Raw genomic sequence first — 24,845 nt, 5'->3', positions numbered from 1 at the left:
ACTGATTGTGTGCACACATGACAACAGTTAATAAAGCTGGGTACTATACACAGCTTCACTGTGCACACGTGGGGAGCCGCTTGTAACGGAACATGCGCAGCTCCCCAATCGACAGTGTCATTGCAGCTCAAGACCACTTAATTGTGAAGAAACCATTTTTTATGTACTCATATTTTAGTGCTTGTATGTTGTGCCCAAAATAATGACCTTTAAATGAGTCTTGTGGCTGGTTTCTCACACGTGTAATAATAATGTGTGAATGGAATGGCAATTTAGCTCGGCTAATCAATCAGTACGTGATACTTTTTTCCCTGTCTTTTACGGCATGAGCTCAAGCACTAGGTGAGTGACCCTGCCAACTTTAATCATTAAGGGAAAGTCATGTAGTGAAACGAAGAGTCAGTGACACATTTTTAAGTACTAAGACAAAATGTTTGATTTGCCCAAAGAAGGGGGTCTGGGAACAAGGTAAATTCAAGCATCTGAGCTGAGGAAGTGATTAACAGTGAATAAAACACAAATTCGAAATGGTAAAATGATGAATTTATTAAAAAGGAAAACATAAAAAGATGTTTCATCCCATACAGCTCCTATTGTGATTCGAGTAGACAGTCCTGTGTACCGCAAAAGTTTAGGGTCACTTAGAAATGTCCTTATTTTTGAAAGAAAAGCACAGTTTTTTTCCAATGAAGCCAACATTAAATAATTCAGAAATACACTCTAAACATTGTTAGTGTGATAAATGACTGTTCTAGCTTCAATAGTCTGGTTTGTAATGCAATATCTGCATATTTGTATAGAGGCAAGTGATGAGCGAGTATACTCATTGCTCAGGTTCTCCCGAGCACGCTCAGGTGATCTCCGAGTATTTGTAAGTGCTCGGGGATTTAGTTTTCATCGACCACCCGAGCAACGAGTACACTCATCACTAAGCGGGTGTGTACTACTCCCTTCAGAGGAGAGCACAAACAGGCTCTAACCAGAGTAGAAAGAGAAGTGAGAGGACCCGCTGCACAACTGAGCAACAAGACAAGTACATTAGAGTCTGTAGTTTGCGAAATCGATGCCTCACAGGTCCTCAACTGGCAGCTTCATTAAATAGTACACGGAAAACGCCAGTGCAAACATCTACAGTGAAGAGGCGACTCCAGGATGCTGGCCTTGAGGGCAGAGTGGCAAAGAAAAAGTCATATCTGAGACTGGCTAATAAAAGGAAAAGATTAATATGGGCAAAAGAACACAGACAATGGACAGAGGAAGATTGGAAAAAAAGTGTTATGGACAGACAAATCCAAGTTTGAGGTGTTTGGATCACACAGAAGAACATTTGTGAGACGCAGGACAAATGAAAAGATGCTGGAAGAGTGCCTGACGCCATCTGTCAAGCATGGTGGAGGTAATGTGATCTGGGGTTGCTTTGGTGCTGTAAAGTGGCAAATTTGTACAAGGTAAAAGGGATTTTGAATAAGGAAGGCTATCACTCCATTTTGCAATGCCATGCCATACCCTATGGACAGCGCTTGATTGGAGCCAATTTCATCCTACAACAGGACAATGACCCAAAGCACACCTCCAAATTATGCAAGAACCATTTAGGGAAAAAGCAGCCAGCTGGTATTCTATCTGTAATGGAGTGGCCAGCACAGTCTCCAGATCTCAACCCCATTGAGCAGTTGTGGGAGCAGCTTGACCGTATGGTACGCAAAAAGTGCCCATCAAGCCAAACCAACTTGTGGGAGGGGATTCTGGAAGCATGGGGTGACATTTTTCCAGATTACCTCAGCAAATTAACTTCTAGAATGCCAAAGGTCCGCAATGCTGTAATTGCTGCAAAATTTGAAGGAGAAAATTATTTCAAATAAAAATCTTTTTTTCGAACCTTGTCAATGTCTGGACTAGATTTTTAATTCATTTGACAACTCATTGGATTAATAAAAGTATGTTTTCATGGAAAACATAAAATTGTCTGGGTGACCCTAAACTTTTGAACGGTAGTGTAAGTTACAAATCGCAGATGAAGTAGGCACATGGATTTACAATCAGATGGTAGGACATCTTACAGTAATGGTTGATTTCTCCAGCCTAGAGATTACAAATAGCTCTCTAAATGATAAATCCAGTACCTGGATCACCCCTTTTCAAGTGAAGTAGTCCCCTTTGTTAAATAAAAACAACATATATGCATCTCCCACACCAGCGCCATTCCAGTTATGGCGACACTGGGTCTGCCAGGCTTTTGAGCCCTGCTGTCAATCAGCAGGACTACTTAATTTAAATAGGGGTTGTCCAGGAAGTGGACAACCCCTTTAAGTCAAAAATAAAAACGTACAATATTTATTAGGAGACCATTTATCCCCAAGGCACGGCACAGAAAATCCTCTGACCTCTGGAAGGTCATCACTTGGCTGAGGCTACGAATTCATCATGCCCTGCTCAGTTCTTCCTGGCATTTACCCTTCTGTTATGCCAAGTCTCACCTAACTTTCCTTTCCTTCTGATTATCCACAGGTATAAACCTTTCATGAAAGGAAAAAAAAAATAAATAAAAAATAAAACAGGGCAGGATCCTGAAAGAGGATCATGGTTTATACACCTCGTGCCCCAATTAAATTGCTAGTCATTACTGTGCCCAGTATTACATAAAGTGCCTCCTGTAAGGCAACTTCAAATTGTGGAATGATGCAACGTTAGATATGACGATTCCGAACCATCAGTCAGAGCCTCCATCATCATCATCACTCTGCACCGCTGCTTCCACCTGTAGTAAAAGGTTACACAATTAGCAAAATAACAAACAAAGGAAAGATTCAATCTAATGTCTAAATAAAAGCATTGTGTCATTCCTCCTGGAAATATATGAATGAACTGACCACTAGCTATTGCAATTCCCTCTACCATTAGGATGTCTAACAGGCAATCTGACACCAAGGCAAAGTGTGCATGAGTGCATAAAAAAATCACCTGAGAGTCATCTCCGTTCTCATCCTTTGCCTTCCATATGGCAGCCATTTTTATCCATCAGCAGTTATTAACATTTACAAAACCAAAAGCAGTTTTATATCTTAAGCAATTGCAATGTATCGGTAAAAAATTGGATGCTATGGTGGATCTGTATGGGATCCGATTTGTTTGCACAACCATAGACTTGAATAGATAAGTCTCATCCAACATAAGGAGAAAAACTATTGCACGCTGCGATTTGTTCGCAGATCCAGTCAGTAGAAAAAACCCTGCATATCTGAACAGTCCTATCAAATAACTTTGGTCCGAGTGCCTTCTGTTTTTTTTCATGGACAAAACTTCGACTGAAAATACGGTCTTGTGAACATGGCCTAACAATAATGGATGGACAGTGTTAGATTGTGTAATGAAACACACCTAAAATGCAATGGGAGAATATCATTATATACGGTTTTCTAACTAAAATATTTCAATGCAAGACAAACTGTAAATCTAAAACTTCATATCAAAAGTGCAGAACATGCGGGATATGGTATCTGAATGCACGAAGATGAACTAAAGGATCAGTCGAAAAGGCGGAGGGTTAGTCGAAAAGGCGGAGGGTTAGTCGAAAAGGCGGAGGGGTTAGTCGAAAAGGCGGAGGGGTTAGTCGAAAAGGCGGAGGGGTTAGTCGAAAAGGCGGAGGGGTTAGTCGAAAAGGCGGAGGGGTTAGTCGAAAAGGCGGAGGGTTAGTCGAAAAGGCGGAGGGGTTAGTCGAAAAGGCGGAGGGGTTAGTCGAAAAGGCGGAGGATAGAAATGATTATTACATTTGCTGCAGTAAAAGATTCTCAAAACAGCAGCAGAAATAACTGGAACCAACATGTTCTAGGAAACCTGTCATATTGAAGATGCCGTCTCATTAGCCATACATCTGTTTTAGGCGTCTAGGGAGGATCTAGTAGAACTTGTAATTTGATCTTTGAAATCCCTGCTCATGCCGGACTTGGGCCCCCATTAGATGAGGCGATCTAAGCCATTAAATGACCGTCGATCACCTATTTGTAAGCCAATCAGTGGTGGTTTACTGTCCTGTGTATATAGGCTGACAAACATTCTAGGCGACCAGAATGCTTGCCAGGGCCGGACTGGCCATCGGGCAGTTCTGGCAAATGCCAGAACGGCCGGTCCCTGTAGTGGGCCGCTCGATCTTTTGCCTCCCTTCATACTGTCAGCTCCTGCAGTGAGAAGCGATCGAGCTGCTCTATTAAAATCACTGCCGCCACGCAGGATGAAGTTGGCGGCTGCCCTGTGATGTCCTGATCCCCAGCTGTGGTGTGCAGTGAGGTAACTGAGACAGGTGGGGGTGGGGGTGCGCGCACAGATGTTAATTTCACCGCACTCCCAATGCCATAGCACCTATGGAATCTTAAAGGGAATCTGATGGCTGATGCATGCTGCTGGTTCCACAGGCCGCATGTGTCAGACATTGGCTGTGTGAGTCCAGAAAGGTATGGCTGACTCTGAAATGCAAAAACATACTGTAAAAGCCACACGGGTGACTAGTCAGACAGGCGGGCCCCTGGTGGCTTCTCCCCATCCTCTCCCACTGAGGGACAAGTTTGTTCCTGCGTGCGAGTACAGAGACACACCAGTCATTGGCAGCCGGAGGGAAGAAGTCAGACATGTTTTTCTCTGTGATGCCGCAGCGTTTCAGAGACAAACATACCTGACTAAGGGTACTGTCACACAGTGAAATTTTGATCGCTACGACGGTACGATTCGTGACGTTCTAGCGATATCGTTACGATATCGCAGTGTCTGACACGCAGCAGCGATCAGGGATCCTGCTGAGAATCGTACGTCGTAGCAGATCGTTTGGAACTTTCTTTCGTCGCTTGATCACCCGCTGACATCGCTGGATCGTTGTGTGTGACAGCGATCCAGCGATGTGTTCGCTTGTAACCAGGGTAAACATCGGGTAACTAAGCGCAGGGCCGCGCTTAGTAACCCGATGTTTACCGTGGTTACCAGCGTAAAAGTTAAAAAAAAACAAACAGTACATACTCACATTCCGGTGTCTGTCCTCCGGCGTCTCATCTTCTCTGCAGTGTGAGCGCCTGCCGGCCGGAAAGCGAGCACAGCGGTGACGTCTGACGTCACCGCTGTGCTTTCCGGCTATGGCGCTTACACAGTGGAGAGAAGCAGAACGCCGGGGGACAGACACCGGAATGTAAGTATGTACTGTTTGTTTTTTTTACGTTTACGCTGGTAACCAGGGTAAACATCGGGTTACTAAGCGCGGCCCTGCGCTTAGTTACCCGATGTTTACCCTGGTTACCCGGGGACTTCGGCATCGCTCCAGCGCCGTGATTGCAACGTGTGACCGCAGTCTACGACGCTGGAGCGATAATCATACGATCGCTGCGACGTCACGGATCGTGCCGTCGTAGCGATCAAAATTTCACTGTGTGACAGTACCCTTAGATCGTACAGCCAGTGCCGGACACATGCTGCCCATGGGTCACACAGCAGATATCAACGGTCAGGTTCACTTTAAGTGTACGTGTAAACATTCAGTATTAGGCAGCGCTTTGGACGCAGTGCATGTCCGCTGTGTCCAAAACGCTGCCAGCTTCTGAACGCAGGTGAATCCGCATGTGTTCACTGAACTGTGCGGAATCACCACGTCCAATACATGGTATGGGTGATATTTATCTTGTGGAGACTCACGTCTTGGCAAGAGAAATTAACATGCTGCGGTCTGGAGAGACGTGCCACATGTCCATCTCCGCAGGGAAGGCGCAGGCGCCGGTGCACACATAGTGGACATGGGATTTATTGAAATCCCATCCACTACGCTGTAACATCTGGACGCTGTGGGTTGGACGCTGCAGGTATACGCAGCGTCCAACCCGCAGCGTTTACTGACGATGGGAACATACCCTGAAGTGTTTGTTCAGCGCTGCTTACTTCTGCATTGGGAGGTGAGCAGCATTGAAGACATTCTACAGATACCTGACAGGACAGATGCATGAATGGCAGCTATCATGGCCGTGTCTTGTGGGTATGGTTTCACACAGGATATCAGCACCAATCAGTTCCCAATGTGGAAATAAACAGAGCTGGAGAAACCCTTTAACCCAACTGTATAACAATAGCAACTCTAAACAGAAAAATTACAGTTAGTGGTCAATGATTTTTTTTTTCATTTCTTTTTTTGTAGAAATGAAAAATGTAAAGAAAAATATAAAATTTATTTTGATATCTTTGTAATCGTATGAAACACCAGAATTAAGTTAACTTGTCATTTATACTTCACAGTCAGCTTAAAAAACAAATTATATATATATATATATATATATATATATATATATATATATATATATATATATATATATATATATATATATATATATATATAATGCATATATATTATATTGCACATACATATATACAATTGAAGTCTTACCCCTCTACAGTTTATTGTAAAAGAATACAAACTTCTGCTGCGCTGGCGTCTATTATTGTCTGCATCTCTGACATCACGTCGGTAGTGCTACAAAGGATTAGCTGCTGAGCTCCCTGATTGGCTGCAGCACTATTGATGTGACATCAGAACTGTAGACACTGGATCTGCGGAGTGTGAATAAAGTGAAGTTTGTTTGGGGTGTAGTGCTATGTGATATTTTATCGTATAGCACTTGGCCCAGTGTTATTCTATGGGGCAGAGCAGTTCAGCGATTATTTTCTCATGCTGAATCGGCATGAGAGAACAATGGCAGCATACTGCGATTGGCAGCGCACAAATATATATTCACCATGTGACAAGTGGGCCTGTGTAACTTCAAATGCCAGGGCTGAATTTTAGTTCCAGTCCGGCCCTGATGCTTGCTAATATGATTGTTCTTTGCACAAATAATGTTATCGGCAGCACATTCCCCTTTCACACAGCACTATATTCTGCTAATAGCAGTAACTTTGAAGCTGGCTTAAAAATCATTGCACCCAAAAGCTCATTCATTGGACAACTGCCCGCCTATTTAGAGGTTCTGATAGTCAGAACAGACGACAGCTTGTTTCCTGATAATTGGCTTATCGAATAGGGCCATTCGGCGACCAGTGGCGTGGGGATTCCTAATTTGACAGCCATTTCTGCATGCACCTTCACCCTTATAATATATTTATAAAAATGGTTTACCTTGTGATTGACAATATTCTGCCCCTGAGAAGTTGCATCGTAGTCATGAATGGGTAAAGTGTCTAGCCAGCTTGCCATGGACTTTTCTTCAATTTCAGTCTGAATAATTGTAGGATAGATATGTGCTTTCTTAAATGCCTCAATTTTTTCCTCCTCCTCTGCCCAGTCCAATGACTCATGAAGGCCGTCATTCCCAAAACGCCGATTGTACTTCTCAAAGTGGACCCTCTCTAGTACCAGTCCCAGGCCTGGAGCTTTGGGTATGTCTACTTTTTCCTCTCCCCAGCTCCTCTGCATTATAGATGGTGGAGCATATCCTTTCACCACCGCAATAACCAGTCCAATCATCTTGCGTATCTGATGCATCATGAAACTCTGTCCTTTCACCTTAATCACGGCCAGCTCCAGACCGCCCTGCAGGAAAGGCGGCTCACAATTCATCTCCATGATATAACGTTTAGCACTGGGGTCCCGAGGTCCTTTCTGTGATGTGAAATTATGGAAATTGTGTGTACCTTTGTAGAGCGCAAGCAGTTCATTCACTTTATCTAAAGTTTCTTGGCCAAGCCGGAAGCTTTCCTCCTGCAGATCGTGGTCCTTATGAGCAAAGGCAAAAGTAGGTAGCGTGTAGGAATAGGTACGGGCATCACACGAGTTCTTGGAGTTAAACCGTCCCGTAACTCGTTTCAGTCCTTAGATGAAGAAATGAAATGTGAGAACAATGTACAAAGTCAAAAGTTTGTGCTGCATAAAAGACCCAGTTCTTCACAAAAATCGAAGTTATATTTTATCTATGCATTAAACATGGCTGTAATGGAGCTGTAATATTGATTAGATTGATACCTTACTCAGCTAATTAGATTTGGGTGCACAGGGGCCGGACTGTGCACTGGGTCTTCTCCTCGTCTGTAACTCCCGACCCCTCTGCTGCCTCCGGTCTCTGGATGACAGGTCACTGCTGAGATTTCACACAGAGGAGGCAGGTCATTCAGAGACCATAGGCAGGCGGAGGGGCCGGGGAATCAAAGACAAGGAGGAAAAGACCCCCAGTACAGTCCGGCCCCTGTGCACCAAAATCTAATCACAGAACTTCAAATGACGATTAGCGAAAAACAGCAACACATTTATTACCGCCATGTCTTTACATTACAAAATCAGTCCCTTTAAATCACAGTCACTTTAATAAAAGAATAAATGACAAGGCCCTTCCACACTACAAAGAACGTCCTTACCTATTATTCTTATTTGGGAAGGCAGGTGACCATTAATTTTTTCCACTATGTTGTCGATCAGCCATACCTTCAGGGACACAACTTGCCCAGCAGCAGACACTCCCTAAAATAGAAGCAATATATAACTTTAGGGTAAGTGCACTTTGAGTATTTACAACAGAAATTTCTGCACCAAAACGGTCTCTTAGCAGGAAAAATGTTTCATGTGTTTTTATTCACCACTTTTTTGAATGGGTGAAAACCGCTGCAAAAAAACGCGGAAAAGAATGGACATGCTCTGAGACTGCTACTGATCAGCTGGAACATAAACCTCTTTCAGGGAAAGGGTGATTATCTAGTCACAATGGCACAGGTCTGGGAGTGGCAACTATTAGGCAGCGAGGAAACAGCCAGTTCTTCAAATTGACGTCATTCAAAATCAAAAATGTCATTTTTTTTGTCCTATCTTTTTAGAACAAAAAGTCACATTCCGTTAAAATCTTACATCTTAGTCTTCAACTGCGCAAAAATAAGATTAGACGTGATTATGTACTCCAGAATGGTGCTGGAGTACAGCTGTGCAAAAAGGTTACGATATTTCGTAGAGTCGCAAATGATGAATTAGGCTAAAATATCTGGATAAAGAAAACCAGGCCCACAATGCAAAAACAGATGAAGCCAAGTACAGTTAAAGGGAGTGTCCAGCATTGGGCACATTATTTTTTCTTCTTTTTAACTTAAATGCAAATATTTGGAGCTAAAAATTATTATTTTTTTTACAATTGGCCTTCATTAAATATTTTGCACCATTTTCCTTTCTGTTGATAGCTGCAGAACGAGTGATTGGGAACCTATAACTGGATTCTTGCTGCCTGAACTGCGGACAACATGGATCAAAGTCTGGCTGCGTGATTGCAGCTAAATAGGTCTCTCTCAGAATCACTGCGGCATTCCACAGAAAGCATAGTTTGGAAAAGCTGCCCGGGGATTACAGAGAGGCTGGTCAATCATCTGGAGTGGGGTGGAGAGAACCTGGGGGAGACTACGGCTGACTAGTCACGTCTTTCGTATTTTGAACTATGTTAAAGGGCTGTCCCACACGTCCAGATAATTCCGGTACCGGAAACAATCGGTACCGGAATTATCCGTGTCCGTGTGCCCCTACGTTTCTTGTGTACATCAGTGTGTCACACTTGCGGCACACATGTGCCGCCCGTGTGCCCACTGGGTACCACACGCACCGTGCTGGGTACCACACGTACCAGCATCTGGTGCTGAAGCTGCGATTCATATCTTCTCTCCAGCAGCGTTTGCTGCAGAGAAGATATGAATAATAGTGTTTAAAATAAAGATCTATGTGTCCGCCGCCCTCCCACCCCCTGTGCGCCCCCCCGCTGGTCAGAAAATACTTACCCGCCTCCCTCGCTGCTTCCTGGTCTGGCCGCGGCTTCTAGTGTATGCGGTCACGTGGGGCCGCTCATTTACACTCATGAATAGGCGGCTCCACCCCTATTGGAGGTGGAGCCACATATTCATGAGTGTTATCGGCGGCCCCACGTGACCGCATACAGTAGAGAAGCCGCGGCCAGACCAGGAAGAAGCTACAGCCAACGAGGGAGCGGGTGAGTATTTTCAGGACAGCGGGGGGGCGCACAGGGGGTGGGGGGGCGGCGGACACATAGATCTGTCTTTTAAACACTATTATTCATATCTTCTCTGCAGCAAACGCTGCTGGAGAGAAGATATGAATCGCGGATTCAGCACCATGTGGGGGGGACAGCGCTTACTGTAGCGCTGTCTCCTGCACGCAAACGGACTGCAGACGGAGAACGTCCGTGTGCGGTCCGTGTTTTACACGGACCCATTGACTTTAATGGGTCCGTGTAATACGTGCGCTCCCACGAACACTGACATGTCTCCGTGTTTGGTACACGGAGACACGGTCCGCAAAAAATCAATGACATCTGCACAGATGCATTGATTTTAATGGGTCTACGTGTGTCAGTGTCTCCGGTACGTGAGGAAACTGTCACCTCACGTACTGGAGACACTGACGTGTGAAACCGGCCAAAGACATATTTATCTGCCATCCTGAAGCCTGGCTCTGATTAATGCTGCCTGTGAAAGGCTCCATCCAATGGAGAATCCATAAGCAAGCTTGCTTTGACAGTCTTAAAGGGTTATACACAAGTTATGTCGTGCGCAGCACAAAGCTCTACACTCTCACTTTCCTGATGCTGGGGGTGACGGTTGTCTGGTTCAGTAGCTAAGCTTATCCTGCTAATGTGACATGCTCAGGTCTGTCAGTGGCTGGTTCTGAAATCTACAAAACGATCACTAGATTTGGATCCAGATATAACAAGGCCGTTGAACAAGCACATGGCTTAAGCAATGAATAGAACAATTCTGGAAAATGCTGATAGTGGGGGCTGAGGGATAGTGATTTTGCAGGCCTGATAAAAGCTCAGGAGCTGAGAGGGAGGTGAGCAGCAAACCGCTGTATAAAAATCAATAGGCTGGGATCTCAGGAGTTAAACAGGACCTTTCACCAGTTTGAGCATGTTAAAATGCCCACATCATGGAATAGTGGCTGCAGAGCTGAACAAAATGTCTTTTTTTACTTTTTAAATTTCTGTGTTGTAGAGATATTCGCTTCTAAAGTTTAGGTTATAGTTTATGTTATGAATATGGGGGCATTACAAGAGATTTGTTTCAGGAGGCGTGTACTTCTTCCCCTGTGTGACATTGAGCATCAAGTAGTCAGCAACACACAAGGGAAAAAAGAAAATGCCCCCACAATAGTTTATGACAGGCTTTCTCTTGTGTGAGACATGTAATGACAGATGGTCTGATCTCACTGCAGAGCTGTGTGTAATTACAAAGTTTCGGGGGTAAACCACAGCTCATCAATACCTTTCATCTCATGGCAGTCAGTGTGGGTGCAGGAGAGTTCTGCTGAACGGACAGTACAGTGAGGAGAGCTGTAGAGGCATTTGCAATAAAACAAAGCTCAGGTCTGCTGTACTACCCCTCCCCCACATTGGCTACAGTGAGATGAAAGCTGAAATGTGTTCTTAGTCTCTACTCTACTCCCAACACTTGTAATCAATCTGCAGTGAGACCAGTGGGAGCAGACTGTCTGTCATTACATGTTTCACACTGAAAAACCTGCTCCAAGCTCATTTTGTGTGGATGTACTTTTTTTTAACTCAGTATGTTGCTGCCTGTCTATGACTGGTCAACATCATACAGGGGAAGAAGTCCATGACCCCAGTGAAAAATATCTGGTAATGCCTCCTTGGACTGAAATTATAACCTAAATTTTACAAGCCAATATCTCAACACAAGAGAGAAATGCTCTGGTGGTCGGTCTCCTTAGCAACAAGCTGTACACTACCTAAGATAAAAACTCTCATAGCAGAAGAATCAAAACAGATTGAAAAAGCAAATCAATTGCAAACTTGCTATTTTCATACTCCTCCTTTAAGGGAAACTTTGCAAATCTTTCATTAGTCTTTTTCTCAAATTTAGACAACCTCTTTAACAAAAAAGGCACAAATAAAAAAAGCCACTATTAGAACCATTTTTAACCCAGAAAAAAAGGCATCAAAGTAATAATCTCTAAATCATTCATATACTTCTTATGTAGTGATGTTACCATAATAACCTGTGAGCATCCCGGATGAGACAGCCATTGTGCTTTTTATTGTTTTTCATGACGCAAATTATAGTATTAAAAAATAACCAAAGACATAAGATTACCGGCATAAGACCTACCTTATCGGTGCGCGCACATCGCTGAAAGGACATCTTTTTCATGTCATCGGCATGATTCTCAGGAATACAGCCCGACAGGACAAGAGCCTGCACAAGTACATCTTCAATCGTTTTATACTGTGACGATCCCACATTTCTCTGCAGAACAAGGCAGCCAAATGTCAGCAAGGGACGACAAAATTACTCAACCAGATGTAGAACTGTATGGTACCTTAAAAGGGTTGTCCACCACTTTGATTTTACTTTATAATGGCCACAGCGGTGGCAGCAGCCATCATATGGAGTCTGGACCAAAAGAGAAAAGGTACCTTCACACATAACGATTTCGTTAACGATATCGTTGCAACGTCACGCTTTTTTGTGACGTAGCTACGATCCCGCTAACGATCTCGTTATGTGTGACAGCGACCAACGATCAGGCCCCTGCTGGGAGATCGTTGGTCGTAGGGAATGATCAGGACCTTTATTTGGTCGCTGATCACCCCCGCTGTCATCGCTGGATCGGCGTGTGTGACGCCGATCCAGCGATGTGTTCACTTGTAACCAGGGTAAATATCGGGTTACTAAGCGCAGGGCCGCGCTTAGTAACCTGATATTTACCCTGGTTACCATTGTAAAAGTTAAAAAAAAAATCAAACACAAAAAAAACACTACATACTCACATTCCGATGTCTGTCACGTCCCCCGCCATCAGCTTCCTGCACTGACTGTCAGTGCCGGCCGTAAAGAAGAGCACAGCGGTGACGTCACCGCTGTGCTCTGCTTTACGGCCGGCGCTGACACAGTCAGTGCGGGAAGCTGACGCCGGGGGACGTGACAGACATCAGAATGTGAGTATGTAGTGTTTTTTTTTTTTACTTTTACAATGGTAACCAGGGTAAATATCGGGTTACTAAGCGCGGCCCTGCACTTAGTAACCCGATGTTTACCTTGGTTACCCGGGTGCTGCAGGGGGACTTCGGCATCGTTGAAGACAGTTTCAACGATGCCGAAGTCGTTCCCCTGATCGTTGGAGAGAGCTGTCTGTGTGACAGCTCCCCAGCGACCACACAACGACTTACCAACGATCACGGCCAGGTCGTATCGCTGGTCGTGATCGTTGGTAAGTCGTTTAGTGTAACGGTACCTATAGAAATGAGTGGAATCCACCGCCAAAAAGGGGGCAACACGGCCTGCTGTATCGTGCATCGGCAGGGGTCCAGGAGGCAAGTTTATCGGTTTTATTTTAGGCCAACTACAAGCCCTTCATTAAGATAAAATAAAGTGGCAGACAACCCATTTGAACCAAAATAAAGCATTCACAAACCCAGTTCCTTTCCTTGCCAACAGCAATCCTTAAAGGGACTGTTTCATCTTTTTAAAGGCAACCCATTATCAGATTCATGCTGCCCGATACTCCGGCAACATGAATGGGACACTGCTGCACATCTGCAGCCAGATAGGTTTTATTCTGAGACGCAACACACAGTATTTCAAAGTAAACATACTTTAGAACTTTAGGCAGCCTGCCACAGACCATGGGCCCAATCCATCAAAGCTTTTATGCCAGTATTCTTTCCTAAAATGCATTGAAAAGCTGCATCATTTTGGAGCAAGTGGCGGCTGCGCTAAAATTATGCGAGTTTTGGCATTCTCACTTTGGCCAGCTCCAACAGTGTGCAGAGCAGGGATGGACGCTGCCGGTTGGACGTTCCACAAGTACACAGTGTCCAACCCGCAGCATTTACTGATCGTGTGCACACACCCTTATACACCAAATACCTCTTCTCTCCCAGTTGGGAATTTGCTAATTGTATCCAGTCAGAGCAATACTCCTAGGGTAGGTGCACACGGTCAGTAAACGCAGTGGGTTGGACACTGCGTACTTGTGGAACGTCCAGATGTTACAGCATAGTGAATGTAATTATCCCATGCCCACTATGCGTCCAGAGAGGCCCGTGGCTCACCTGTGGAGACGGACATGTGGTGCGTCTTTCCAGACTGCAGCATGTCTATTTATCTTGCAGAGATGCGAGCCTCCACAAGATAAATGTCACCAGTATAATGTATTGGACTATGTAAATCCGCACGGTTCAATGATCACACGCTGATTCACCTGCGTTCAAGACCTGGCAGCACTTTGGACGCAGCGCATCCCTGATCGTGTGCACATACCCTTATGTAATTATATCAGATTATCGGGGTAGTGAATACGCTCCGGCCTCGAGTCTGACATATCAGGTCCTGGGTTTACCAGTGTATTAGAAGAGACTAGGCCATGCTCTCAATTATAGCCGGCCCTACTAAGTCTAAAACCGGAATAACCAGTTTCAACTTTTCCCATTTTTACCTCCATTAATATGCAATATTATTCACCTGCATCCCATGGTAGCCTTTCCCTGAATACGCCATCAGCAGCACCACTTTCCTCTTTGGATGCTTCTTATTCTGATCGTCATGATCCACTTTGAATCTTTTCGCATCATGTCCATTTTCTTCCAAATTCTCCGATTCCTCTTGGAGATAGGAGGATTTCCTGGTTTCTCCTCCACCACTTGCTTGTCGTTTTGGCTCCGCGGACAGCAGGTCAGCCATGAGGAGAAGTCAGAAGGACTCCAGTAACAGGCAAAATGTACAAGAGCTGTCAGGAACCCTTCCTGGAAGACATTCACATAGCACCATTGTAACCAGGGCAGTAGAGTCGGAGTCGGTGGCCATTTTGGTGGAGTTGGTATAAAATGAACCGACTCAAACAATATATAATAAATTGGGTACAGTACTACAGTGCAGGATGTGCTGTAGAAGTTTTAATAACAATTTGGGAAAGTTATGAAATGTCCTATTAATGTCTGTTCTGTTCCTGATCTAAGGATCTCGGCTTCTAGTTGAGCTGAATCTGTGCTGCACTTTATGGACATGCTCAGTAGTGAGGCCGGGCTGTGGGGTCGGAGTCAGGAAATTAAGGAGTTGGGGGTTTGGCTTACTGACTCCACAGCCCTGCCTGTAACTAGGCATGCTACATTTGTGTGTCATACTTGCAGCTGTTACAGAGGTAGACGTATGGTAGACCTATACACAAGCAGTATGTACGGTTACAACAGCTTGCCGGAACCACCTTGGGGCGGATACACACATTGCATCTGTGGTATGTACGGTATCTTCTGTGTGGAAAATCTGCAGCACCTCCTGAGTTAATGTGATGCTAATAATGTTACCCACACATTGTGAAAATAGTCACCACAAAAGCTGACCGCAGCGCCGATTTACATCTGCAGCATGTGAATTCTTTGTGCGGAGTTTATTGCGGTCTTCACTGCTGCAAATGGGTGAAATGCTCAATAAAATCTGCATGTAACACATTTGGATTCTGTTATGGAAGATCTGCATCAAATCCCCAATGTGTGCATGTATCCCATGGCTAACGTTGCATTATGAGCATTTGGTGCATTTTTGATATTGCATTGTTTTTAGCTGCGATTTTTGTCTCTTTGTTACATCATGTTTTAATTACAGTTGGTTTGTTATGGAAACTTCCAGTTACTTAACTTTGATAAACTTGTGCAGATTACATTTTCTTCATCTCATTCAAGTCTATGCGGAAAATCCACAAAAACGCGAGAGGAATTAACATGTTGCAGACCTCAAAATCACTCACAAGATGGCGACGCGGGACCCCAAAAATGGTGAAGACACTGGCGGGTGAGTATATGACCAGGGGCAGGTGACTTACATTTAAAGCGCCACTCCAGTGGTGAGAGAAAAAACACAATATACAGAGCAGTTTGCTATTGCGTATTTTGCTTCAGGAAACATCGATATAAAGCCGCATTTACACTACATGTGAACACAACCTGAGGCTGCCTTCACACTATCAGTATTTGGTCAGTATTTTACCTCAGTATTTGTAAGCCAAAACCAGGAGTGGGTGATAAATACAGAAGTGGTGCATATGTTTCTATTATACTTTTCCTCTAATTGTTCCACTCCTGGTTTTGGCTTATAAATACTGAGGTAATATACTGACCAAATGCTGCTAGTGTGACGGCAGCCTCAGGGTATGTGTCCACTTTCAGGATGGCCGGCGGTTTGGATGGAGCGGCAATCTTGTTCCGCCCCCTTCTGTAGACGCGATGATTCCGGATGTGTTCATTGCACACATCCGGAATCATCGCACCCCACACATAGGGCCCTGTGTTTTACCTTGCGGCGCCGAAAGGTACACGGACATGCTGCGATCTAAAAAGACGTCCCGCATGTCCGGAATCGCAGGGCCGCCGGGTGCGTGTTACCACGCATAGTGGAGACGGGATTTCATAAAATCCCCTCCACTATGCTGGAACATCTGGACGCTGCGGATTGAATGCTGTGGCTCCACGCACGTTCAATCCGCTGCTATTCCGGAAGTAAAACGGCACGTGGACACATACCCTTACAGTGGCATCATGTGGATGAAAAGCGATTGGATGCAGCCGTGACATGTGTAGATGGCACGTGATCACTGAACAGTTAGAGACTGGGACCACCGGTGTGAGATCCATCCTGACATGTTTTACTATGAGGAAAAACCACAACATATGGCTGCGCTGTACGGGAATCTGGTACATGATGGCTGTTGTGCACCACAGAGATCAGCGGCTCCAGGGGAGTCTGACAGCTGCTTATCCCGCTGCTCCAGATTGGGGAGATTTGGGGGAGAGCTGTCTGACGGGACTAGTCAGTGGGACGCTGAGCTGGAGAGCTGTCTGACGGGACTGGTCGGCGGGAAGCAGAGCTGGAGAGCTGTTGGCGGGATGCAGAGCTGTCTGATGGGACTGGTCGGCAGGACACAGCTGGAGAGCTGTCTGACGGGACTGGTCGGTGGGACGCAGAGCTGGAGAGCTGTCTGATGGGACTGGTCGGCGGGACGCAGAGCTGGAGAGCTGTCTGACGGGACTGGTCGGCGGGACGCGGAGCTGGAGAGCTGTCTGACGGGACTGGTCGGCGGGACGCAGAGCTGGAGAGCTGTCTGACGGGACTGGTCGGCGGGACGTAAGGCTGGAGAGCTGTCTGACGGGACTGGTCGGCGGGACGCAGGTCTGGAGAGCTGTCTGACGGGACTGGTCGGCGGGACGCAGAGCTGGAGAGCTGTCTGACGGGACTGGTCGGCGGGACGCAGAGCTGGAGAGCTGTCTGACGGGACTGGTCGGCGGGACGCAGGTCTGGAGAGCTGTCTGACGGGACTGGTCGGCGGGACGCAGATCTGGAGAGCTGTCTGACGGGACTGGTTGGCGGGACGTAAGGCTGGAGAGCTGTCTGATGGGACTGGTCGGCGGGACGCAGATCTGGAGAGCTGTCTGATGGGACTGGTCGGCGGGACGCAGATCTGGAGAGCTGTCTGACGGGACTGGTCGGCGGGACGCAGATCTGGAGAGCTGTCTGACGGGACTGGTCGGCGGGACGTAAGGCTGGAAAGCTGTTTGATGGGACTGGTCGGCGGGACGCAGATCTGGAGAGCTGTCTGACGGGACTGGTCGGCGGGACGTAAGGCTGGAGAGCTGTCTGATGGGACTGGTCAGCGGGACGCAGGGCTGGAGAGCTGTCTGACGGGACTGGTCAGCGGGACAAAGAGCTGGAGAGCTGTCTGACGGGACTGGTCAGCGGGACACAGAGCTGGAGAGCTGTCTGACGGGACTGGTCAGCGGGACACAGAGCTGGAGAGCTGTCTGACGGGACTGGTCAGCGGGACACAGAGCTGGAGAGCTGTCTGACGGGACTGGTCAGCGGGACACAGAGCTGGAGAGCTGTCTGACGGGACTGGTCAGCGGGACACAGAGCTGGAGAGCTGTCTGACGGGACTGGTCAGCGGGACGCAGAGCTGGAGAGCTGTCTGACGGGACTGGTCAGCGGGACGCAGAGCTGTCTGATGGGACTGGTAAGCGGGACACACAGCTGGAGAGCTGTCTGACGGGACTGGTCGGCGGGACGCAGAGCTGGAGAGCTGTCTGACGGGACTGGTTGGCGGGACGTAAGGCTGGAGAGCTGTCTGATGGGACTGGTCGGCGGGACGCAGATCTGGAGAGCTGTCTGATGGGACTGGTCGGCGGGACGCAGATCTGGAGAGCTGTCTGACGGGACTGGTCGGCGGGACGCAGATCTGGAGAGCTGTCTGACGGGACTGGTCGGCGGGACGCAGGGCTGGAGAGCTGTTGACGGGACTAGTCAGCGGGATGCAGAGCTGTCTGATGGGACTGGTCAGCGGGACGCAGAGCTGGAGAGCTGTCTGACGGGACTGGTCAATGGGACGCAGAGCTGGAGAGCTGTCTGACGGGACTGGTCGGCGGGTTACAGAGCAGGAGAGCTGTCTGACGGGACTGGTCGGCGGGACACAGAGCTGGAGAGCTGTCTGACGGGACTGGTAAGCGGGACACAGAGCCGGAGAGCTGTCTGACGGGACTGGTAAGCGGGACACAGAGCCGGAGAGCTGTCTGACGGGACTGGTCGGCGGGACACAGAGCTGGAGAGCTGTCTGACGGGACTGGTAAGCGGGACACAGAGCCGGAGAGCTGTCTGACGGGACTGGTCGGCGGGACGTAAGGCTGGAGAGCTGTCTGACGGGACTGGTCGGCGGGACGCAGGTCTGGAGAGCTGTCTGACGGGACTGGTCGGCGGGACGTAAGGCTGGAGAGCTGTCTGATGGGACTGGTCGGCGGGACGCAGATCTGGAGAGCTGTCTGACGGGACTGGTTGGCGGGACGTAAGGCTGGAGAGCTGTCTGATGGGACTGGTCGGCGGGACGCAGATCTGGAGAGCTGTCTGATGGGACTGGTGGCGGGACGCAGATCTGGAGAGCTGTCTGACGGGACTGGTCGGCGGGACGCAGATCTGGAGAGCTGTCTGACGGGACTGGTCGGCGGGACGTAAGGCTGGAGAGCTGTTTGATGGGACTGGTCGGCGGGACGCAGATCTGGAGAGCTGTCTGACGGGACTGGTCGGCGGGACGTAAGGCTGGAGAGCTGTCTGATGGGACTGGTCAATGGGACGCAGAGCTGGAGAGCTGTCTGACGGGACTGGTCGGCGGGGCACAGAGCAGGAGAGCTGTCTGACGGGACTGGTCGGCGGGACACAGAGCTGGAGAGCTGTCTGACGGGACTGGTCGGCGGGGCAGAGCAGGAGAGCTGTCTGACGGGACTGGTCAGCGGGACACAGAGCTGGAGAGCTGTCTGACGGGACTGGTAAGCGGGACACAGAGCCGGAGAGCTGTCTGACGGGACTGGTCGGCGGGACGTAAGGCTGGAGAGCTGTCTGACGGGACTGGTCGGCGGGACGCAGGTCTGGAGAGCTGTCTGACGGGACTGGTCGGCGGGACGCAGATCTGGAGAGCTGTCTGATGGGACTGGCGGCGGGACGCAGATCTGGAGAGCTGTCTGACGGGACTGGTCGGCGGGACGCAGATCTGGAGAGCTGTCTGACGGGACTGGTCGGCGGGACGTAAGGCTGGAGAGCTGTTTGATGGGACTGGTCGGCGGGACGCAGATCTGGAGAGCTGTCTGACGGTACTGGTCGGCGGGACGTAAGGCTGGAGAGCTGTCTGATGGGACTGGTCGGCGGGACGCAGATCTGGAGAGCTGTCTGACGGGACTGGTCGGCTGGACGCAGGGCTGGAGAGCTGTTGACGGGACTAGTCAGCGGGATGCAGAGCTATCTGATGGGACTGGTCAGCAGGACGCAGAGCTGTCTGACGGGACTGGTCAGCGGGACGCAGAGCTGGAGAGCTGTCTGACGGGACTGGTCAGCGGGACACAGAGCTGGAGAGCTGTGTCCCGCTGACGGGACTGGTCAGCGGGACACAGAGCTGGAGAGCTGTCTGACGGGACTGGTCGGCGGGACGCAGGTCTGGAGAGCTGTCTGACGGGACTGGTCAATGGGACGCAGAGCTGGAGAGCTGTCTGACGGGACTGGTCGGCGGGGCACAGAGCAGGAGAGCTGTCTGACGGGACTGGTCGGCGGGACACAGAGCTGGAGAGCTGTCTGACGGGACTGGTCGGCGGGGCAGAGCAGGAGAGCTGTCTGACGGGACTGGTCAGCGGGACACAGAGCTGGAGAGCTGTCTGACGGGACTGGTAAGCGGGACACAGAGCCGGAGAGCTGTCTGACGGGACTGGTCAGCGGGACGCAGGGCTGGAGAGCTGTCTGACGGGACTGGTCAGCGGGACAAAGAGCTGGAGAGCTGTCTGACGGGACTGTTCAGCGGGACAAAGAGCTGGAGAGCTGTCTGACGGGACTGTTCAGCGGGACAAAGAGCTGGAGAGCTGTCTGACGGGACTGGTCAATGGGACACACAGCTGGAGAGCTGTCTGACGGGACTGGTCGGCGGGGCACAGAGCTGGAGAGCTGTCTGACGGGACTGGTCGGCGGGGCACAGAGCTGGAGAGCTGTCTGACGGGACTGGTCGGCAGGGCACAGAGCTGGAGAGCTGTCTGACGGGACTGGTCGGCGGGACACAGCTGGAGAGCTGTCTGACGGGACTGGTCGGCGGGGCACACAGCTGGAGAGCTGTCTGACGGGACTGGTAAGCGGGACACAGAGCCGGAGAGCTGTCTGACGGGACTGGTCGGCGGGACGCAGAGCTGGAGAGCTGTCTGACGGGACTGGTCGGCGGGACGCAGGTCTGGAGAGCTGTCTGACGGGACTGGTCAATGGGACGCAGAGCTGGAGAGCTGTCTGACGGGACTGGTCGGCGGGGCACAGAGCAGGAGAGCTGTCTGACGGGACTGGTCGGCGGGACACAGAGCTGGAGAGCTGTCTGACGGGACTGGTCGGCGGGGCACACAGCTGGAGAGCTGTCTGACGGGACTGGTAAGCGGGACACAGAGTCGGAGAGCTGTCTGACGGGACTGGTCGGCGGGACGCAGGGCTGGAGAGCTGTCTGACGGGACTGGTCAGCGGGGCACACAGCTGGAGAGCTGTCTGACGGGACTGGTCAGCGGGACACACAGCTGGAGAGCTGTCTGACGGGACTGGTAAGCGGGACACACAGCTGGAGAGCTGTCTGACGGGACTGGTCGGCGGGACACACAGCTGGAGAGCCTAAGAGGTCACCACTATTATTCCCAATGGTGAATACAAGGACCCTGCAGCCCCTCCTGCCATCACTTGTATCCACCTGCGCCCCAGCACACACATGGGGGACCCGTGTCCGGGCTCTGCACACACCATACAGCACTGTCCTCATCCAGCGGTGCCTGCAGCCCCTGGCACGACGCTAACCTGCGGGGATCTGGGCAGCACACCCGGCAGCTTCTGCTCTGTATCCGGCTTCAACACGTGGGGAGACTGCTCGTCTGGAGTTCTGAGCGCTACGGCAGCCGGGGAGGATCAAACTCAGCGAGAAGCGTCACTTACATCTATGGCTACAGGAGCTACTGCGCCCCCTGCTGGGTACTACTGGGTACCACTCCGCGCAGGTGCAGCCCACCGCTGACTTGTCTTGTAGGAGTTTTTCGCAGTTTTCTTTTTTTCTAGCCACAAATACAGGATGTGAATATTTCAGTAATTCGCCGCCTTCCTGTCGGATTTTTTATTTTAGCTAAAGATTAATCACTGAATGGGAAAACATTGAGAAGTGGGGATTGATCAGCTAAGGCGACGTTCACACATAGAGCTCCTACACATTGGTCTGCAAAGAAAAAATACCCAAAGTGGCGCTTTTTTTACATAATGTCATAAAAATGTTTTATATCAATTACTTGAGTCTTAACCCCTTCATGACCTGGGGTATTTTCGTTTTTCCGTGTTCGTTTTTCGCGTCCCTCCTTCCCAGAGCCATAACTTTTTTATTTTTCCGTCAATATGGCCATGTGAGGGCTTATTTTTTGCGGGACGAGTTGTACTTTTGAACGACCTCATTGGTTTTACCATGTCGTGTACTAGAAAACGGGAAAAAAATCGAAGTGCAGTGAAATTGCAAAAAAAGTGCAATCCCACACTTGTTTTTTGCTTGGCTTTTTTGCTAGGTTTACTAAATGCTAAAACTAACCTGCCATTATGATTCTCCAGGTCATTACGAGTTCATGGACACCAAACATGTCTAGGTTCTTTCTTATCTAAGTGGTGATAATAAATTCCAAACTTTGGTAAAAAAAAAAAATTGCGCCATTTTCCGATACCCGTAGCGTCTCCATTTTTCATGATCTGGGGTCGGTTGAGGGCTTAGTTTTTGCGTGCCGAGCTGGCGTTTTTAATGATACCATTTTGGTGCAGATACGTTCTTTTGATCGCCCGTTTTTTGCATTTTAATGCAATGTCGCGGCAACCAAGAAAAGTAATTCTGGCGTCTCTAATTTTTTTCTCGCTACGCTGTTTAGCGATCAGGTTAATGCTTTTTTTTTTTATTGATAGATCGGGCGATTCTGAACGCGGCGATACCAAATATGTGTATGATTGATTTTTTTTGTTTTATTTTGAATGGGGCGAAAGGGGGGTGATTTAAACTTTTATTTTGTTTTAATTATTTTCATAATTTTTAAAACATTTTTTTTAATTTACTTTTGCCATGCTTCCATAGCCTCCATGGGAGACTAGAAGCTGGCACCACTTGATCGGCTCAGCTACATAGGAGCGATGCTCAGATTGCTCCTAGGTAGTAGAATTACAGACTTGCTATGAGCACACAGGGTGGTGCATTAGTATATGGGAGGGGGAAAACTTTTCAAGATTGGTGGTGACCATGGCGGCCAATTTGAAGTCAGCCATTTTGGATCCAACTGTATTTTTTCCAATGGGAAGAGAGTCATGTGACACGACAAACTTATTGAGAATTTCACAAGAAAAACAATGGTGTGCTTGGTTTTAACATAACTTTATTCTTTCATGAGTTATTTACAAGTCTCCCTTTGTTTACAGCCATTGACATGTCGCAGGGGTTAACACGTGAGGAGCGGATAGAAATTGTGTTTATGTCTGGTGAACGCAGTGCCCGGGTCATTGCAGCAGATTTCAATGCAAGACACCCTACGCAAGAAAACTGTCACCATTCCCATGTTATTTAGGTGTATCCATATAAATGGCCCACCCAAAAAAGTTTGCCTCATCACTGAACATAATGTTCTGTGTATACCGAGGGTCCTGTCCCAATTTTTGTTTTGGCCATTCTGCAAATTCAGTGCCCGATCTGGGTCATTCTCATTGAGAGGCTGCAGCAGCTGGATTTTGTAATGGTGCCATTTGTGAGCAGCTAATATCTGCCGAAGGGATGTTCGACCGATGCGAGATCGGCGCGCTGAATTTGCAGAATGGACAATACAAAAATTGGAACAGGACCCTCAGTTTACACAGAACATTATGTTCAACGATAAGGCAAACTTTTTTGGGTGGGCCATTTATATGGATGCACCTAAATCAAATGGGAATGGTGACAGTTTTCTTGCGTAGGGTGTCTTGCATTGAAATCTGCTGCAATGACCCGGGTACTGATTTCACCAGACATCAACACAATTTATATCTGCTCCTCACGTGTTAAAATACCTGTTTTTAATTGCATCAATGTAATGATTGTCCCGAATAAAGAACTGTTTTATTGGATCACGGAGTGCCACCTATTAATTTCTCTCTGGCTTGGAGTTTTCACAACGCCGTGCGTTTCAGGTGCTGCACCTGTGATTATGAAAGCCCACTCCCTGCTGGTCCAATGATTAAGCTCTAGAAGGTATGCTAAACGTTGTTTGATGCTGGTTTTTCTCAACTGCTTCTTTTGTTTAACTGTGAGGTCCATTTTTTCATATTAGCCTTTATAAAAATTAAAAACTTGGGGCTCTTCTTGGGTTAAAAATTTAATTTTTAATTCTTCATTACGCAATGGTAAAACATTCTGTAAGGCACATGTGCTGTCAACATGGTCACTGTCCCTCTAGATTAATCCTTTGGGGGGGGTTGTAGTTTGTAAAGTAGAGTTACTTATCGGGGGGAAGTCTGATTTTCTGGCATGTAGAAAAGCCGCGGAGACACCATCAAGTGTTTCTCAACGCAAGCAATGAATAGCCAGGTCTTTCACCGGGAAGGAACAACCACGGGAAGGGCAGCATCCAATAAAGGAAAACCACCTATGCCAAAACATGGTATCCATCCACAGACAGCTGTTTCGGATATTGCCCCTCATCAGTGTGGAGTAGGAAACTGGCTATTAGGAGCCATCTACACGCATTTGCATATTTCCCATAAGGGATGGGGGCAGTGTTCTGGATCACTGCGTTGAGAAACACGTGATGGTGTCTCCGTGGTGTTGGATGTTTTGATCTCCCCGAGGTCATTCATGCTCATGTTGATTTTCTGGCATGTCAGGAGCTCTTTCAATGCAACATGACACCCTCAAACCAGTCCAACAAAATCTGCTCTCAAATATGGCTCTCCTTCTGAACTTTGCACTGTGCCTCAAATGTAGTTTTTGACCACATATGAGGTATTGGTGCACTCAGGAGAATTTGCATAACAAATTGTCACATTTGTTTTCTCCTATTACCCATTCTGAAAATTAAAAACTTGGGGCCAATGCAATATTTCCGTGAAAAAAATGGTAATTTTCCATTTGCTCAACCCAATGTTATAAAATTCTGCGAATCGCCTGAGGTTTAAAACTGCTCACTACACACCTAGATGAATTTCTCAAAAGGTGTAGTTTCCAAAATAGGGTTACTTGTGCGGGTCTTATGCGGTTTTGGCATTTCAGGAGCTCTTCAAATGGTGTCCCCAATCTATTTCCATCTGTC

General features: G+C 48.0%; 1 protein-coding gene across 2 annotated transcripts; it reads right to left on the bottom strand.

Moving 5' to 3' along the window:
- Nucleotides 1-521: 521 nt before the first annotated feature.
- PUS1 (pseudouridine synthase 1) lies at nucleotides 522-21,544 on the bottom strand. Of its 2 annotated transcripts, none has more exons than XM_077293323.1 (6): nucleotides 21,352-21,544; nucleotides 14,482-14,762; nucleotides 12,127-12,264; nucleotides 8,371-8,473; nucleotides 7,139-7,830; nucleotides 522-2,758 (listed from the first exon to the last, which is right to left on the bottom strand). In XM_077293323.1, exons 2-6 carry the CDS (start codon nucleotides 14,698-14,700, stop codon nucleotides 2,711-2,713), a joined length of 1,200 nt encoding a protein of 399 aa, XP_077149438.1. In that variant the 5' UTR covers nucleotides 14,701-14,762; nucleotides 21,352-21,544; the 3' UTR covers nucleotides 522-2,710. The 2 variants fall into 2 exon arrangements, with proteins under 2 accessions (XP_077149438.1, XP_077149439.1); XM_077293324.1 differs by having other exon boundaries at nucleotides 21,298-21,428.
- Nucleotides 21,545-24,845: the final 3,301 nt, after the last annotated feature.

This window comes from Ranitomeya variabilis, chromosome 1 (genome assembly GCF_051348905.1).
Source record: "Ranitomeya variabilis isolate aRanVar5 chromosome 1, aRanVar5.hap1, whole genome shotgun sequence".
Lineage (NCBI taxonomy): Eukaryota > Metazoa > Chordata > Amphibia > Anura > Dendrobatidae > Ranitomeya > Ranitomeya variabilis.
The sequence above is the reverse complement of the archived record's forward strand: the minus strand, read 5'-3'. Positions and strand labels throughout refer to the sequence as shown.

Excerpts from the sequence above, each read along its gene's own strand:
- PUS1 (XM_077293323.1), bottom strand. The coding sequence starts at position 14,700 with ATGGCTGACCTGCTGTCCGCGGAGCCAAAACGACAAGCAAGTGGTGGA. Across the intron at positions 8,474-12,126 it reads GATGTGCGCGCACCGATAAG|GGAGTGTCTGCTGCTGGGCA; the intron begins GTAGGTCTTATG and ends CTTCTATTTTAG. Across the intron at positions 7,831-8,370 it reads TTCCCAAATAAGAATAATAG|GACTGAAACGAGTTACGGGA; the intron begins GTAAGGACGTTC and ends TCTTCATCTAAG.